The sequence below is a fragment of the Somniosus microcephalus genome, chromosome 9 (assembly GCF_052327205.1).
Source record: "Somniosus microcephalus isolate GS21.2 chromosome 9, FLI_Smic_1.0, whole genome shotgun sequence".
Lineage (NCBI taxonomy): Eukaryota > Metazoa > Chordata > Chondrichthyes > Squaliformes > Somniosidae > Somniosus > Somniosus microcephalus.
This window is the reverse complement of record NC_140995.1, coordinates 78,866,532-78,885,659: the sequence shown is the minus strand read 5'-3', so window position 1 is coordinate 78,885,659 and position 19,128 is coordinate 78,866,532. Positions and strand designations below refer to the sequence as shown.

Here is a 19,128-nt window from a genome sequence, read left to right as displayed (position 1 = left end):
GCCTTAAGAAATATATCTAACCCCTTCTTGAATATATTTAATGAATTGGCCTCAACTGCCTTCTGTGGTAGAGAATTCCACAGGTTCAGCACTCTCTGGGTGAAGAAATTCCTCCTCATCTCTGTCGTAAGTGGCTTAGCCCTTATCCTTAGACTGTGACCCCTGGTTCTGGACTCCCCCGCCATCGGGAACATCCTTCCTGCATCTAGTCTGTCTAGTCCTGTTAGAATTTTATAAGTTTCAATGAGATTCCCTCTCATTCTTCTAAACTTAAGCCCAATTGACCCAATCTCTCCTCATACGTCATTCCTGCCATCCCAGGTATCAGTCTGGTGAATCTTCGCTGCACTCCCTCCATGGCAAGAACATCCTTCCTCAGATAAGGCGACCAAAACTGCACATAATACTCAAGGTGTGGTCTCACCAAGGCCCTGTACAACTGCAGCAAGGCATCCTTGTTCCTGTACTCGAATCCTCTCGCTACGAAGGCCAACACACCATTTGCCTTCTTAACCGCCTGCTGCACCTGCATGCTTACCTTCAGCGACTGGTGCACAAGGACACCCAGGTCTCGTTGCACTTCCCCTTCTCCCAATCTATTGCCGTTCAGATAATAATCTGCCTTCCTGTTTTATCTTTGCTATACCCGGTTATTTCCTATCACTTCCACCGTAAGTATTACAAAAGCAAGTCGCCCTGAGCCCTCAATGTGCTTTTGCCATTTTCCAGAATACATAGACCACACAATCAACTGTTTGCCGTAATTTATCTTTTACACATGACAAAAGGATAATAAACCGACAACAGTCAGAAAAAAAAGACAAAACACCCAAGTGAGTTCCCTTGTGACTATAGGTGCTTAATCTTTTGCTGTGTACTCTACAATCTTTCCTAGAGCAGTGACTCCCAATGAGAATCTCAGAGGAGGAAAGCAAGCCAGCAGAGGGTCAAGGAGAGGCAGAGGAACCAATAGTGAATGGAAGAGGATGTCAGAGAACAACCTGCAATGGCGGCCAAAGATATCAGGAATAAGATAATTCAGGAGACCTTCTGAGTGCTTTAATTGCATCCTCCTTATAGATTTCCTATCGCAATATTCATCAACCTCCTTATCCTCACCTCTGTCTGCCAGCTTTTGAATATTTCATCTTCTACTTCATTGTTTAATCATACATAAGATAAAAGGACCTCCCACAACCAGTAGCTCAATAGTGTTACAGGACAATTATTATTAACCTGAATTCTGCTCTTTATCGACGCTTTGCTTCCCCCTCTTGCCCACGCATCTTGTCCTCTGTCTTATTCTGGTATTCCTTCTTGATGCCACCTGAAGGCTAAATATGTGAGAGAAGGCTGCACTGCCCTAGTATGAGCCTCTTAGTGCTTCAGTGGCAGCCTGGGCCTGTTTTCTTTTGGCTACTTGTGAAGGCATCTAAGGGGATTGGTAAGACCTCTAACAGGTGCTGCTAGGCTTGATACTCCCGCCCGTTTTCAGGAGTTATCGAATTTTGCACCCTTGAACTCTTAAGAGAATTAAGAGATATGGGGATCGGGCAGGAAAGTGGTTTTGAGGTCAAAGATCAGCCATGATCTTATTGAATGGCGGAGCAGGCTCGAGGTGCCAAATGGCCTACTCCTGCTGCTATTTCTTATGTTCTTATTACTTCTGCTGTAATTATCAGACTTGACTTTCTGTAGCGAATTTAATGGGCAGTTAATCTGAAAATCCAGCAAGTTCAGAAAAATGGAGTAATTTACATACATGCAGATCTTTCTTCCCCCATAAGGCTTACATGACTGCAAATTCATTTTGTCAGATTGAAGCTTTTTGCAAGAGTATAAGAACCAGTGTCTTTTCTCTGTACTCTTACTTATTAAAGGTTCAACGTGAAGAAGGAATCAAGGCAGCACTCAGTGACATGCGATCCCTTTCTGGTGGTGAACGTTCGTTCGCAACTGTGTGTTTCATCCTCTCCCTGTGGGACACCATGGAGTCTCCTTTCCGTTGTCTGGATGAGTTTGATGTTTATATGGTACGCTTATGTCTAGGCTCAATTAATCTTCCAATTAATAAATGTAGAAGTTGCAACATTTATTGCAACTCATAGCTTTTAACTTGTGCAAAATCATGGAATACTAAATATTGTTCAGCTAGTCAATTTCTAGCTCCAGACCGAAGACTTACAGCATCATATTAAGCTTCAATATATGTTTGGAAAATCTGCTGGCTTAATGTGTTTTTTTTCTTTAAAGTGCTTCGCATCAAGCAGTTTATCTGTAATGCTCGCACACAGGGGTTATTAGTTGTGCCTTAAAAACATCCTGGCCAAAAACCTGCAGAAGTTCAGGAATGTGCTTGCCAACATTCGTAGGGTCACAGGGTGGCCCCTTAATTCGTATACCCCAGGCAGATGATCAATCCACTAGGGGTGTATCTCAGGCACCCACCTGCCAAAGGAGGATAAGACTCCCAACAGTGATCTAGATCTAGGGGGCAAGGGGGTATCACTCCCCGCACCCCCCCCCCCAATGATCTTTGCCTGGACCATGAGGTGTGCCCCACTTCCACCATTCAGTGTGTCAGCATGCCTGGTTTCACTTAGCAGGACAGTCTGCTGATTCTATGCTGTGCTGGGAAACACCTAGTCTGGGAGTCCTCACCCCTGGCCCCGCCTCCTTCTATGTCAATCTATGGGATGACAATTGAGTGCTGATCTACTTTGCCAGATTACTGCCCATGTGGCGAAGGTGAAAATTTACCCCCTTGTTGATATACATAAATTTTTAATGCCTAAGTAGAAATGGTATGTTAATTGGCGCTAAAATGCGGAACGCACTTTAGATGGCAACTGATAGCGTTTCTGTTGAAGGACATGCAGAGAGCTGGTTGCATGGGTTTTAGCTGCAAAAGTTATAAGGTCAGATCTCTGATTTTTATTTTCCTTAGTTGAAAAGACGACCTTACCTTGAGTGGAGTGTACCTTAATTTTAAAATTGATGAATATATCTAGAGGTAAATGAGCTATTATATTTAATCTTCAGGGAAGTCTTCACAGTTCACATTGGAAGGAGAATCGAAGGCAAATCAATCCATGCCACATTTTTATATGCCCTGGCCAGCTTTTTGACTTCTGAGTGGTGTGCCCCATGAGAGGATCCGAAAGAGAGAATCTCGGTTTCGTTCATTCAGTGTATAATTTATTTCCACTTGTGAAGAGGCTCAACTAATGCACAGCTTTCCTAGTGAGATATTTGGTTCTCCTCGTAGGTTTATTCCTAAATTAAATGCAAAATCTTAGAATTCAAGTTGAGGTGGTTAAATGCAAATCTAAGTAAGATTACTTCACATAAAGGGTTGTGAGAAGGTCAAATGAACTGTGCCTGAAGGCCATAGGTGCAAAGGGAATTAAGGTGTTTACAAAGGAGATAGAGACTGGAAAGCCAGGGTATTAAGGGACATGGAGAAATGCAAGTCGACAAAAATGATGAAACAGGCTTGAGAAGGCTGTATATTTTTCTTTCATGAACCTACATTTGTATTTGTATTCTTGTTCAACCCAAGGATATGGTTAATCGTAGGATTTCCATCGACCTGATGCTGCAGGTGGCAGAACGTGAAAGCAGTCGTCAGTTCTTCTTTTTTACTCCACTGAATATGAGGTATGTAACCAGGCCTTTTTTTCTAAAGAAATAATGAATTAGCTTATGCCTTTGTTAAATGAATGCATATATTAAATAAGTTATCTGAGGGTATTTTATCATCTTAACTTTACATTTTTAACTCTCGAATTTGCCCTGTTTATGTTTAGGGCTGGATTCCGGAGTACCCCTGGCAACACATAAGTTGCAATTGCAGTATGTATTCCTGACTACATATATTCCCAGTGGTTGGGAAGATCTGTACAAGCCAGTGATGGGAAAGCCATGTTGCTACCATGTAGCATCAGTGCACCAGAACAATTGTGCCCAGTAGTATGGTGGGGAGGGCAGAGCACTTTTGAGCCAATGTTCTGTGCTGCAACTTCATTTAAATTACAGAATTGCTGCTGAAGTCAGGGCTGTTGATGGTGTTAGTGCTGTGATGTAAAAACAGTTTATGGATATTGTTGTGTATGTAATATGTGTGCTACTTTGAACCTATGGACAGGACTGCACTACTTGTTGGGCGTAGTGATACGCAGTACCACTCCTGGCCATAGGGGTATAAATAGTACTGTGGGTACTGATCCCCCTCAGTTCCCGCCTGTGGGCATGAAGTAAAGACCTATGTATAGTCCCTACCTCCAACCAGTAAAGACCTGTTTGAGTTATACGTTTAAGTCTTTGTGTTAATTGTTCAATACAATACACATACTTAACACTGGCGACGAGTCGGTTCGAACCCTGCGGCAGTTATTCCACAGCGGCTTCATCCAAAGACAGGACGTTGAAGAGAGGTTCCAATCCTCAACACCCCACTGAAAACTGAAGGGCAGCAGAAATCCTGACAGCTTCCAGCGACTGGAAGCGACAGGCATTAGGACCCTGAAGCCTCCATCAACGACTGAAAACGGGAGGACAGAAGACATCCTGCAGCTTTTTCAACCTCGGTGGTGGGTAAGCCAAGCAGCGTTGGCTGCAAAGACAGGGCTGGGGGAAGTCGGAGGTAGAAGGGCGATCGATCGAAATCCCTGATAAGGGCCGCACTCGGGCTGGAAGGCGCAGCGTCGGCAGACACTGAGGGCACGAGCGGGTAAGCCAGAGCCCGGGAGGGAGCGAGCAAGAGCCGCCGAGCGGGTGAGCCAGAGGCCGGGAGCCGCTTCAAGCGGGAGGCGCTTAGCGGGCCAGCGATCGCACCGGTGATAAGGGCTGAGAACCGTTTCGGGCGGGCGGCGCACCAGCGATCGCACAGGAGATAAGAGCCGCAGTCGGGCTGAAAGTCAGCGACGAGAAGCGCAGGAAAACCGCCATTGAAGTGGGCGGGGAGAGCGAGAAGCGCGGGAAAGCCGCCATTTTTCGTGGGAAAACCGCTGGGGAAGAAGGCAGAAGCGGGAAAACCGCCATTTTGTGGGCGGAGGACGACGGCAAGAGCGGGAAGCCGCCATCTTGGATAACAGTAAAAAAAAAAAAAAAAAATCTGAGAAATTGCAAATCTGATAAAGTACTACAATGCCTAAACACGGGAATATTAGCAACTTTGATAGTGACATCGAAGATTGGGCCATATATGTTGAACGAGTTAAAAATTATTGTAAGGCCAATAAAATTCGTGAGGCTGATAAAGCACTAACATTATTAAATTTAATGGGTGCGAAGACATACGGGCAATTGAAACACCTGTTATCACCAGATGAACCGGCGGATAAGACGTTCGATGAGATTGTTACTGTCCTGAAAGATCATCTAAACCCCACGCCGCTGATGCTAGCGGAACGATTTAAATTTTACGACAGAAGGCAGCTACAGCATGAAAGCAATGCTGATTATTTGCTGGAATTGCGTAAATTAGCGAAATATTGCCAGTTTGGAACGGGATTGACAGAGGCACTTCGAGACAAATTTGTGTGTGGTTTATTTAAACAGGATACACAAAAGCGACTGCTCGAGGAGAATGAGCTGACGCTTGAGAAGGCGGTCACTATGGCAGCAGCACACGAAGCCGCAGCGAGAGGCACGGCAGTAATGCAGCTACGGTCACCGGAGCTCAGTGCACACAAATTGGGTGTGAGTTCTGGCAAATGTTATCGTTGTGGAAAGACAACGCATGATCAGAACCAGTGTTGGTTTAAAAACCAAGAATGTAGAACTTGTGGTAGGCTTGGACATATAGCTAGAGTATGCAGGTCAGGGAAGAAGACCAGCAACAAGAAGTCACCGCAAGGAAAATACGCAAAGGTACACAAGGTGACCGAACAGGAGTCCGATTCAGACGCTAGCAGTAATGAACTGGCTAGCTTAAGCTGTAATGAACTGGCTAGCTTAAGAGTACTCAACGCTGGTAAGGGTGCAGACCTCCAGACAATTTGGGTCACTCTTCAGATAGAAGGAGTCCAAGTAAAACTGGAATTGGACACTGGATCGGCATTGACGGTCATAAATAAGAAAGATTACGGAAAGTTATTCCAGCATATTCCCCTACAGGATACGGGGATTATATTGAAAACATACACGGGGCAAAGAGTGTACCCCATCGGGAAAATAGAGGTTGCAGTGGTCCACAAGGGCGAAGACAGTCAAATAATGGACTTATATGTAATATCTGAAGGAGGTCCTCCACTACTAGGACGGGAGTGGATTAGGAAAATGAATATGGACTGGCATTTCCTACAAACAATAACGAGTGAGAACTCGGTGAAGATAGTCGGCCCAGACTCTGGAACGGATGATGGTAAGCCCAACTCAGGTGCAAAAGACAAAGTTTCAGCACAGAATTCCACTGAGCAACAACAACATAGTTTAACTGTGGATTCTGAGTCTGGCAAGTCTACTGATGTGCCCATTTCTGAGGGACACCGGGCTCGAACTCAACTCCATTTCAAACTACAACAGCAATTAGAACAAATGCTTCGCCGTTTTGAGCAAGAGTTGAATGCAACGAAAGAGTTCTTTGATATAGAGTTGGAGAATCTGGAAAGACAACAGAAGCAGCTGATGGAGAAAATGGAGCAGGAGCACACAAAACGTCTGATGTCAGAGGAGTTAACGGTCAGCCAACTCCTGCATATGCTGAAGGACAGGACTCTGAAATGGGAAAAACTTGAACATGAACTTCAATATTCAAACGAAAGGGGTTTGGAGCTCTCAAAGGTTATTGGAAGAGCTGAGGTGGCAACACAGACTGAGATGACTGCAACAGAGCAGCCCTTGGATGCCAAAAGTACGCTGACTCACGTCAACGTAGAACAACAGACCGCTGAAACAGCTGCTCCGGTAGAGGGATTGCATAGTCCGATCAATCAATCTCCAAAGGAAGTTGAAGTATTAAAATCACAAATGAGGTCACTAGTAAACGACTTGCTGAAAGCCCAGAAAAAGCTGGATGCAGAGGTACACATGAAGAAGTCTCTTCAGGAAAGATGTCTGGATTTGGAACAAGAGCTGGCTAACGTCCAGCTGGGTATGGAGGAAATAGACGACCCTCTCACTGGTCTAGCTCAGGACGACACCGAATATTACGATGTCCTGTCCTGCCCAGCTTGTAACTTCGACTCCCAAAGTGCAGAAATCATGGAGGAGCACCAAAAGTCTACGGAACATCGGGAGAAGCTGGCTCTACGACGGAAACAGGAGGAAGAGAAGGAGGAACTGCGCATGCAGCTGGCAGCTGTGGCAGCTGACAATGGAGCCCAGAGAGTCTCCAAGAAGCAGAAAAGGAAAAGTAAAAACAGAAGATGACCCATCTGAACCATTATCACCTCTACCAGATCACACACGTGGTCCCTCCGAACGGAGCCAATTCAGTTCGGAAGTTCAAACTGTTAAATCCATGGAAGGACTATTGAATGAGTCACTCCAGCAACGTGAACCGACTACACCACAGAGATTGAATCTGTGAACTGTTTTCCGCAGAGACTGAATCTGTGATCTGTTTTGACATGAAGTTATCTATGTATCTATGTTATTCTGTTATGTAAACCTGAAGTTATATATGTATATATGTTATTACGTTATGTTAAATGGGGAGATGACTGTAAAGCTAGGAAGGGAGGAATGTTGTGTATGTAATATGTGTGCTACTTTGAACCTATGGACAGGACTGCACTACTTGTTGGGCGTAGTGATACGCAGTACCACTCCTGGCCATAGGGGTATAAATAGTACTGTGGGTACTGATCCCCCTCAGTTCCCGCCTGTGGGCATGAAGTAAAGACCTATGTATAGTCCCTACCTCCAACCAGTAAAGACCTGTTTGAGTTATACGTTTAAGTCTTTGTGTTAATTGTTCAATACAATACACATACTTAACAGATATATGTTGATTGGGCTCTCCCAATGGTTTAGTGGTTGAATGCATCTTTTGGTGTTGTTGTGATCCATACAGACCAGGATGATCCCACGTCCAAATCTTAGTTTGTGCTGTGTTAGCTTACTATTATGTTTTTGGGTATTACACTGGATATTTTACTTGGGTTTAGCATCAGCAATCACTCCTATAAGAAGACCACTTAAATTTGTTTTTACTTGTCCAATATCTCGGTAAATGTACCACTTGTCATCATGCAATTCTCCTCTCTTCGGTAGGAAGATTGAATACAAGCAAAGGCTTCGGTTATAAATCAGCAGATAATTTATTTAATATAGAATGAGTAAATGAACAATATTTAGTACAAGATGAAGTGCATGTATTACAATGTACAGTGCTTAGGAAGTGAAGCTGGGGCAATTAGAAACAATTATGTCATAGGAAATTATAAGCCTAGAAATTAAATTATGCTGTGCCCGTTTTTCAGGTGCTAAACAGGCGCATAAGCGTCCAATAAGGCGGGCAGGAAGCATGCACTCATTACGAGCTGGAAGTGCACCACCCGCCATATTGGATCAGGCTTCTACATAGGCATCAAAGGCACACACCAGAACTATTTAAAACAATGTATAGAATATTTAATTAAGGGTCTTACGCTTCTTGTCACCTTTCACAAAATCTCAAAGCACTTTACAGCCAATGAAGTACTTTTGAAGTGTACTCACTGTTGTAGTGTAGCACACAGCAAGGTCCCACAAACAGCAATCAGATAAATTATGAGATAATCTAATTTAGGTGTTGAGAAGTGGAGTCTTGCAATTTATTTTGTAATATTCAGAATTGATTATGCAGTGGTTTCAACTTTATTTTAGGTGTATGGTGTAGTATAACACCACAAAGCTGGTAGAATCAATTGCATCTTTAGTTCCAGATTTAAGTTTGTGCTGTTGGAGGAGATGCAAAGTGGAAGACAGGTGCCAAGCACCCGCAGAAAGCCATGTACAACTTGATAAATAACACATCCTGTATTCTGCAGTAGATACGTGAAATCATTGGAATCCTGAAATTGTTTCAGATAAAAGAAATATTAATTTGTACTTGTGTTTGATCCCTAGAGGTAATTTTGAAATATTCTGTTTCAGTTTTTTGCCTGACAGTTGCCTTATTAGAATCCTTCGTATGCACGACCCTGAAAGAGGACAGACCACACTGCCCTTTGGTTCCCAAGATGAATCTGAAGACTCAGATGATTAAAAGACTGTTGACATTTATTATCATGCGCTTTTAATGTTTTTTAAGTTTGGTAAGTGGATGTCGTAGGACTCGGGAGGGTGGGGGGACTGCATTATGGGAGCAGGTTGGGGCAGATACGTTTTCTTTTGTCTTACATGTTCTCAGTATAAAACTAATTCAGTGTAACATTAATTCAGTGTAACAATCTGCTTATTTGGTGATTATAGATAAAGCCTAGATTATTCCCTCTCAAGACTATTACAACTTGTATTCATTTTGTTCAGGGCATTGTATTTTGTGCTTCTAATGTGCAGGAAGCATAAAAATAATTGTAAGACAGATTATTTAATATCTGATAGTAGTCGTGTATCCAACTCAATGAATTCGGCAGGAAAAATATTGTTTTTAACTGCATTGGCTGAGTGCTGTGCCCAATTGAAGTAAAGAGACAGACTGAGAAATAGTAGAGGAATGAAAGGTCACAAATGGAGAATATCCATAAGAATTGGGCAGATTCATACTGGAAAGTCAGAGGGGGTGATTTTCCTAGTATTTCTGGTGGTTAGGAGACGTAGGAGCAGCAAGCCTGCAATTTTCGAAATGCGCCGGCAGTGGCTAAGACTCCCTGGCCTAGAAATTCAGTATAGCCACTTTTGGGGCGGTAAAGTCGGGCGGGCGCTAAAGTTTGCGCCCGGCGCAAAGTCGATGGCACTTCGCTGATATTCAGTAGCTTCGCCCTAAGAGGTTGCTTGAGCGCTAAAACTGGCGTTGCACGCCTATCTTTAGGCGCTAAGCCGGCGGTGCAGAGGGATAGCGCCGAGGCCGGGTGCAGCGCAGGTGCGGTCATTTCTTGATTGACAGCAGACACCGTGGCGCCGGCCAGCTCTTAAAGGGGGAAGGGTCGACTTGCTCTGCTGCAACGGGCTGCACACTGCAGCCTTCCAGCTAGGCCTGAACACTGCTGGTGATCAGAAGGAGCCATGGCAACGGTACAGAAGGCCCGTGAGCGTGCTCTGCGCTTCTCAGCCCATGACTTGAAGGTGATGGTGAGGGCCTTGGAGAAGAGACAGCACATCTTGTTCCCGGACACTGGCAGGAAGCCTCCAACCAGCGTCTATAGGAAAGCCTGGCGGGAGGTCGCCCGCTGGGTGTCGGCCACCGGCGATGCCCCCAGGGACAATGTCCAATGCCGGAAGAAGTTTAATGACCTGACCAGGATTGTCAGGGTGAGTACCCTTTCCAGTCTCCTCCTCATCCTTGCATGTACACCTGACATGATGGGCAAAGGGACCTGAAAGCCCTAATGGCCAGCCCTCAGCCAGCAGCTATGGGACAGTCATGAACATCAATTGCACATTCTGCACTTTACACCATGGGAGGCAGTGCACACCACATCAGGGCTACACACTGGCCAAGCTATTCCACCATGGGAGGCAGCGCACACCACATCAGGGCTATACACTGGCCAAGCTATTCCACCATGGGAGGCAGCGCACACCACATCAGGGCTACACACTGGCCAAGCTATTCTACCATGGGAGGCAGCGCACACCACATCAGGGCTATACACTGGCCAAGCTATTCCACCATGGGAGGCAGCGCACACCACATCAGGGCTACACACTGGCCAAGCTATTCCACCATGGGAGGCAGCGCACACCACATCAGGGCTACACACTGGCCAAGCTATTCCACCATGGGAGGCAGTGCACACCACATCAGGGCTACACACCGTACTTACAGGCCGTCCTTTCTCTTGCAGGCTAAACTTGCCAACAACCGAAGGCACCAGGAGCAGACCGGGGGAGGCTGCCCCCAGATCCAGGAGCTCACTCCCCTGGAGGAGCGCGTGAGTCGCCTCATGGGACCCCGGGTGATTGGGCCCGTCGCCTGTGGAGATGCCGACCCTCTTCTGGGCCACAATGGTATGGCCATCACCTTTTGGACCTCTCTCGTCGCACTTGCGCATCCGATCTACCTCCTTTGCCATTGTCCGACCAATGCGCTGAATGCCACCAGTTATGCCTCCCTCGCTGACGCCCTCTCCTCACTCTAAAGCTACTCTTGTGCCTTCCTGCTTTCAGCTGGTGATGTGGAGCTCCCTGAAGCTGCCAGTGACAGCCCCTCCGAGGAGGAGGAGGAACAGGAAGGCGGACCATCAGGGCAGCAGTCAGGTGCGGCTGCAGATGCCGAAGTAGTGGACACGTCTTCCCTGGAGGAGAGCCTGGAGGAAGTGTCGGAGGGGAGTGGAGCTGCTGGGACCAGTGGCGTCCAGCAACCCAGGAGGGCTGCGGTTGGTCCGCGACCTTCCCCCCAGAGGGGGGAAGGATCGGAGGGGAGTGCAGTTGCTGGGCCCAGTCGCCGCCGGCAACGTGGCAAGGGTCGGCCAGCTCTGCCCCCTGCTCCCCAGCGGGAGAGTCCGGACTCCAGTCCGGCCACCTTCAACTCAGAGGAGGTGCGCCACCTCGATCAAATGGCCCAGGATTTGGATCGCCGGCACACCGAGCTGATGGGGGTAGTGGCACGGATGCCTGAGGCCATCGAGTCCCTGGCTAGTAGTGTGCGCGAGTTCGGGGCCTCACATGCCGCGAGTGGCCGGCTGATCAGTGATGCCGTCCAGACAGTGGCTGCTCTGTTGCGGTCGCAGACCAGGGCAACAGGGGCACTGACTGCTGCCACACGTGCTGCGTCAGCCAGGCATCGCCTGGACACCCGCTGCGCTGCAGCAGCACAGCGGGCTGCCCTTCGGCAGATTGGTGCGCATGCTGCAGTGCGGGCCCGTGCGAGTGCCAGAGTGGCACATCACCAGCCAGGGCCGACCATCCGCCAGATTGCACGCATTCCTCCAGCCGTCACCGCCACTCCCCCAGTGGCGCCTCAACGGCAAGTGGCTGCGAATGATGTTGGCCAGGCACAGCTGCGCAAATCACCAGCCGGACCCTCGAGGGGCAAACCCCGTCTAGGCCGCCCCCCAAGGGCATCTGCCAGAAGGACATCTAACCCTCAGGAGCCTTTCCCCAGCCTCGCAGCAGCCACTGGGCAGAGCTTGCGGAGGAGCAGCAGGCTGGGCAGGGGCCCCAAAAGGCTCGACAAGGTCTCGCCCTCGCGGCCCAAGAAGTAGACGGTGTGGCCAAGTGTTATTTTATATGGCGATGCCTATGTTTCTTTTGGCCATGGTTGTTTTGTTTCTGGGGATGTTTTTTGGGTTAAGGCCGAGGATGAAGGCCATTTTTGAACAAATGTTCAGTTATTCCTCCCCAGGTTGTGGGAGTGAGTCATTTGATGTACTGTTTTTTGGGGCCGTTTAATGTTTCTGGGTTTCATGTGTGAAGGGGTTTCATTGGTCTAAAATAAAGATTTCTCTTTATTCAGAGAGTGTCCATGTTTGTTGCTGTAAGTGTTTGTTGCCTTCGCCGGCTGAGGGCTTGCGGAGCGGCTGCGTTCATGTTCCTTCATGGCCACAAGGCATTCCCTGACGGGCTTAGAAGTGCCGTTCAATAAGCCGCCGACGGACGGCCCTTGGACCTTCTCGCTCCCTCCTGGGATGGTACTCCTCCTCCTCATGCTCCTCCTGCTCCTCCTCCTGAGGTGGTGGCCCAACGTGAGGTGGCAGTGCCTGAGTCCTGCGGAGAGCCAGGTTGTGCAGCATGCAGCAAACAACGACGAATTGGGACACTCGGTCCGGGGAATACTGCAGAGATCCGCCGGAACGATCCAGGCAACGGAACCGCTGCTTGAGGACGCCAATTGTTTGCTCAATTATGTTCCTGCTCGCTTGATGACTCTCGTTGTATGCCTCTTCAGCAGGGGTCCTGGGTGCGCGGAGCGGGGTCATGAGCCAGGTACACAAAGGATAGCCTTTGTCCCTGAGAAGCCATCCTCTTGGGGGAGGCTGTGCCTCGAACATGTCACGCACAGTTGTCTGCCACAGGATAAAGGCATCGTGGCTGCTGCCTGGAAAGCGGCATTGACAGCTAGGATGCGCTGCTTGTGGTCACACACCAGCTGCACATTGAGGGAATGGTAGCCCTTACGGTTGCGGTAATCCTCGGCATGCTCCACAGGTGCCCGCAAAGCCACATGCGTACAGTCAATGGCGCCCTGCACCAAGGGGAAGGCCGCGAATCTTGCAAATCCCAGTGCACGCTGATGCTGCCTCTCCAGGGCCATGGGGAAGGAGATGAATTGGCGTCTCCTTCTGAAAAGGGCATCGGTCACCTGGCGGATGCAGCAATGCACGGCGAACTGGGATATGTTAGCTATGTCCCCAGCAGCGGATTGGAAGGAGCCGGTGGCATAGAAGTTCAAGGCCACCGTTACCTTCGCGTCCACCGACATAGACATCCTGCTCCTGAGCTTTGGACGCAGATCTCTGCGAAGCAGATGGCAGATCTCTGCAACCACCTCCTTTCGGAATCTCAGCCTTTTTACACATCTCGCGCCACTCATGTTGAGGTAGGTGCACTGCTGGCGGTATGCCCTGACTGGGTAAGGCCTATGTTGCCGACGCCTGTTGCCCCCCCTGCGTCTAGCCAGGGCTGCCCCTCTCACACCACGTCTGCGAGCCCTACGGACATGACGCTGAAACTCAGCGTTGGCACCCCATGCAGCCCCCATAATATGCTGCCAAACAGTCAAATATCCAAGAGGCCACTTGCAACGCTCTGGCCTGAAGCCAAAAATACCTGAGCTAGTGTGGGCCCAAACCAGAAAGCTGTCTTCCTTGGTCTCTCTCCAGAAATCCGTTGCACAAGAGTGTTTGCTGCAAAATGGCTGCCCTTTATAGTGCAGGGCAAGTGCCCTTTAATTTACGCTCCCCGGGTCCCGCGTCGGCTCTGTTGCATTCCACTAAACAAGCGTGCGGGCCGCCGGCCGCACAATGGGGCGGTCCCACTGAAGTTCTGGATCGGGGTGCGCAAAGGGCGTTGCACGAGGATATGACGTCATTTTCTGCGCGCGCAGGTGAGCGCGCGCTAAACTTTGCGCCGGCGCTAAATGTGTACTTAATTTGGGGCGAGGCGCAGATCGCGCTGCGCCCGGACGCTACACGCATAGCGCCCGAAATTCACTTCTCTTAAGGCGCTAACGGCTGGCGCAACCAACTGAATTTCTAGGCCCCTGTCACCAGACTGAGTCAGAAAATTGCCCTCAAAGTCCCGACACCCTCATGGTACTTTGACATTTTATAGACATTAAAGTATTGTGCAAATTACAATTTTAATATTTTTGCTAGAAATGTAGGGGGGAGAAATTCGGTATCGCCCCGTTTGGGGCGCGATTATCGGCTGGGCGCAAAGTTTAGCGCCTCCAACTGCAAGCTTGGCTTTTATCGCCCCTGGAGGTGATTGGAGTGCTAAATCAGGCGCTGCACACCTGTCTTAAGGCGCAAAGGCCGAGGAGCGAGGTGCTAACTCAGAGTGCGGGCGCAGCGCAGGTCATGTCAGTTAGCGATGGAACACCGACACACTGGTGCCGGCCAGCTCTTAAAGGGAAGGGTCAATCTTGCTCTCCAGCCACACCCTGCTCATTGGAGCCTTGAATTTTGGCCTGGAGAGATCTGTGCCTACATTTTCCAGCCAAGGACTATGGAGAGGGTGAGAGAACGAGCTCAGTGCTTCAGTGAGCGGGCCTTGGAGGCTCTGGTTGGCACGGTGGAGCGCAGAAGGTCTATACTCTACCCTGAGAGTGGCAGGAGGCCATTGTCGCGCGACTACAGAAGAGTGTGGAGGAAGTTGGCTCAGCATGTCCCCTCCAGGAGCATGGTGCCCAGGACCCATACTCAATGTCACAAAAAGTTCAACGACCTCACTCGGGTCATCAGGGTGAGTGGCTTTTTTTCAATACCTCTCCATCCCTCCATTTCAACCTCACTCTATGGTCAGAGAGTCTTAAAACCCCAATGCCCAACACTCATCCAACACCTATGGCCCTCTCATGAAACACACATGCACATTCCACACCTTGCATACAGTAAGGGCTATTCCACTATGGGAGGCACATCAGGCAAGACCATGGCTGTATATTTACTCAGACGCTGTCCTTTATCTTGCAGGCCAAGCTATCTCATAATAGGAGACAGCAGCAATGGACGGGTGGAGGGCGGCCTCAGCTGCAACCCCTCAGCGATCTTGAGGCACGCGTCCACGGGATTGTGGCAAGCCAGGTGATCAGTCCCATTGCCCCTGGAGAGGTCGACCCCGTTCGGGACAGCAATGGTAAGGTCATCAGCTTTCTCTCCTCTCTCATTCCACTTGTCCCTCACAACACAATCCAAATTACTAAATCGTTGCTCCCCTTCCTCCCTTACTGCCCCCCTGTCCTCACGCTAAAGCCACTCTTGTACCTCCCTGCTTTCAGATGGTGATTCACCAGCTGAGGAGACGGGCCCGCAAGCTGCCAGTGGGAGCGAAGCTACACGCGAGGAGGAAGAAGAAGCCGGAGCATCAGCGCCACCCTCTCTCTCGAGGAAGCCCGTGCCCACACTGGGAACACGCCTTCCCTGGAGGGGAGTAGGGGGGAAGGGCTTGATGAGGGTGAAGCTCTGGGACCCAGCGGGCTGCAGCAACGCGATGTGGCTAGGGAAGCTCGGGGGCCTTCTCCCCAGAGGGAGAGTAGGTCAGCGAGTCCTGCTGCACTGGACGCAGAGGAGGAGCGGCTCATCGCTGAAATGAACACCCAGGCGGTGGACATGCACACTCAGCTCATGGGTGCAATGGGAAGGGTGCCTGAATGCATTGAAGCACTGGCAAGGAGTGTGGAGCACTTCGCTGTAGCACAGTCGGATGCCACGCTAAAGCTTAGTGCTGCATTTCAGTCACTGGCTGCCGTGATCCCATCTCAGACTGCTCTCATGCAATCTCAGATTGAGGCCACGCAAGCACTGACTGCTGCCATTGTTGCTGGTTCGGACACATTTCCCCAGGGCTCTCACCGTGCCACAGCAGGCCAGCAATCTGTGCTCCAGCAGATTGCTCCGGATGCTGAGGTGCTGCCCTGTGGGAGTACCAGTGTGTTGGTCAAGCAGGGAGTTGCTGTCCTCTCTCAAGATGACAGCATTCCTCACTTCCCCATTGCACTTCCCACCACCTGTAGCCCGGACTGCTGCCGCCCATGCAGAGTTGGTGCAGTCTGCAGCCGGGCCCTCCAGGCCCAGAGCTGGTCGAGGTCGTCCTTCAAGGGCATCTGCAGTCTCAGGTTCTGTCAATCAGCAGCCTTCCACCAGCCTTGCTGCAGCCACTGGGGCCCCATTACGGAGGAGCAGTAGGGTGGGAAGGGGGGAAGTGCGCAAGGGAAGGAGATCACCCTCGAAGGGCAAAAAATAGGAGGTGTGTGTGACGAAATGTTGGGAATTTTTTTATTAAAGGCCGAGGTTCATGTTCAAACTTTTGTTTAGTGTTTTGGACATTATCTCCAGGTTGTGAGAACCAGTTATGTTAATTAATGATGTTTTGTGTTTGTTTCTATTAGTTTGTCATGAAGAAATGACACACACAGAGTTTGTAAAATAAAAAAGTTTTTGTATTCAAAACGTACAGGTTTGGCCTTTGGAATCATTGCTGCCTTGGCCGGCTTTGGGGTTGCGGGTTGCTTTCATTCATGTTGTTCTCTATGCCAGAAGCCATTTCCTGAGTAGGGGCCTAGAAGCCCTTGCAGTTTCAACATTGTGGGCCTCCCTCCCGCCTTGTGCTGCTGATCATCCTCCTCCTCTTCCTCCTCCTCTTCCTCCTCCTCCGGTGGTGCTCCAAGGCCTGGTGGCACTGGCTGGGTCCTGAGGATTGCCAGGTTATGCAGCATGCAGCATACAACTATGAAGAGGGAGATTCGCTCAGGCGAGTACTGCAGGGCTCCTCCTGAGTGGCCCAGACAGAGGAACCGTTGTTTGAGCACGCCGATCGTCTGCTCAATGATGTTCCTGGTGGCGAGATGGCTCTCGTTGTACTGCAGCTCAGCAGGGGTGTTGGGGTTACGGAGCAGTGTCATCAGCCAGGTGCACAGTGGATAACCCTTGTCCCCGAGGAGCCAACCACTTGGCTGATGCGGTGTCTGGAAAATGTCCGGCACACCAGTCTGGCGCAGGATGAAAGCATCGTGGCTGCTGCCAGGATAGCAGGCATTGACGGCGAATATCAGTTGTCTGTGGTCACAGACCAACTGGACGTTTAAGGAGTGGAACCCCTTGCGGTTTTGGTAAACCTCTGCATTCTCATGCGGTGCATGCAATGCCACATGCGTGCAGTCAGTGGCGCCCTGCACCATGGGGAAGCCCGCTATCCTCACAAAGCCCAATGTGCGTTCATGCTGTTTGGCTCGGGTCATCGGGAAAGAGATGTACTGGCGTCTCCTTTTATAGAGGGCATTTGTGACCTGACGGATGCAGCAATGGACCGCGAACTGGGAGAACTGGCAGCACGGTGGCATAGTGGTTAGCACTGTTGCCGCACAGCGCCAGGGACCCGGGTTCGAATCCGGCCTCGGGCGACTGTCTGTGTGGAGTTTGCACATTCTCCCCGTGTTTGCGTGGGTTTTCTCTGGGTGCTCCGGTTTCCTCCCACAGCCCAAAGATGTGCAGGTTAGGTTGATTGGCTATGATAAATTGACCCTTAGTGTTAGGGGGATTAAATACGTGGGGTTACGGGGATAGAGTGGGATATGTGTTGGTGTAGAGGTTACGGGGATCGGGTGGGATATGTGTCGGTGCAGGCTCGATGGGCCGAAATGGCCTCTATCTGCACTGTGGGGTTTCTGTGATTCTGTGATATTGGCAATGTCCCCCGTAGCTTCTTGAAAGGAGCCGGTGGCATAAAAATTCAGAGCCACTGTGATCTTCACTGCCACCGGCAGACGTCCTGGTCCTCAGTTGAGGCCGCAGGTCTGGCTGCAGCAGGTGGCAGAGCTCAGTGACCACCTTGCTGAAGCGCAGCCTGTGCAAACACTGCTCCTCAGACAAATTAATGTAGGAGAATTGTTGGCGAAATACCCTGGGAGGGTAAGGTCTCCTGTACAGAGGCCTGTTGGTCCTCCTCCCTCTGGCCATGATTGCCACTCTCTCTCTCCGTCTCTGTTGCCTCCGATTCTGCAGGCGCAGGACGACACCCCGAATCAGTGCAGCCCCCATAGTCTCTTGGTAATCAAAGTAATGAAGGTCAAATCCAAAAGTACCTGCAAAGTGATGCTCAGTAGCCAAAACTACTTCATACAGCGTTGACTCTATGCAGAAGCCTCCTTCTCTCTCAGAATCTCTATCTCTCTGTCAGAATGAGTGGTGCAAAAATGTCTATCACAGAAAAAGCCAGGAAGAGGCCGCCTTTAAATGGCGCCCCCAGGCCCACAGCGACTGGGAAATGTTCCAGTCTACCTGTCATTGCTTGCGGCAGGCAGAAAGGACGAGGACGCCACTCAACATCCGGTCTGGGGCGCCACCAGGGCGTTGCACGCTTGACTGATGTCACGATCTGCGGGCGCAGGAGATCGGGGCGGTAAACTTTTGCGCTGCCGCAAAACCTCTGGTCAATTTTGCGAGCGGCACAAACATCGCCGCGCCCGGGCGCTAGTTGCTTTGTGCCCCATTAGCGCCCTCTTAGGGCGCTAACGGGAAGCGCAAACCAACTGAATTATTCCCCTGTAATCTTTTACTTGTGTACAGTCAACTGGTTGAGGAAACAATGGGGTGGAATTTTCTTTGCTGTGGGATAGCGATGGATAAGGGGACACAACTGGGTGGTAAAACCTGCGTTCTCTGCCCCCTGCTACTGCTGGAAAGGCCATCAGGCACCCCTTCCCCATCAGCTGCATATCGAAGTTGGTAGGGAACGGTCCTCAGTTCTTTGCCCAAATCCCTGTTCACTGCTGTTGCCTCTGCCATCCCCAGGACCTATCAAGGGAAAGGTGGCAGTAGGCCTGAGGGCAACAGTGTTAAGTCCCAATATCCCTCAATGGAGAGAGGCAGCCTAGCA

General features: G+C 49.8%; 1 protein-coding gene across 5 annotated transcripts in view; it reads left to right on the top strand.

Annotated features, from left to right (window-relative positions):
* LOC147112490 (structural maintenance of chromosomes protein 6-like) overlaps positions 1 to 19,128 on the top strand; it is a 214,879-nt gene that overhangs the window by 191,197 nt on the left and 4,554 nt on the right. For 4 of the 5 annotated variants that reach the window (XR_015079510.1, XM_085996783.1, XM_085996782.1 and 1 more), the window contains 3 exons: positions 1,881 to 2,033; positions 3,563 to 3,660; positions 9,085 to 9,245. Coding sequence is in view for 4 of the 5 variants with exons in the window: in XM_085996783.1 (XP_085852909.1) it covers positions 1,881 to 2,033; positions 3,563 to 3,660; positions 9,085 to 9,196 (363 nt within the window). In the remaining variant the exon portion in view is untranslated. Of the gene's footprint in view, positions 1 to 895; positions 2,034 to 3,562; positions 3,661 to 9,084; positions 9,246 to 19,128 lie in introns of those variants that run through there. The other variant, XM_085996784.1, reaches the window with a different exon arrangement.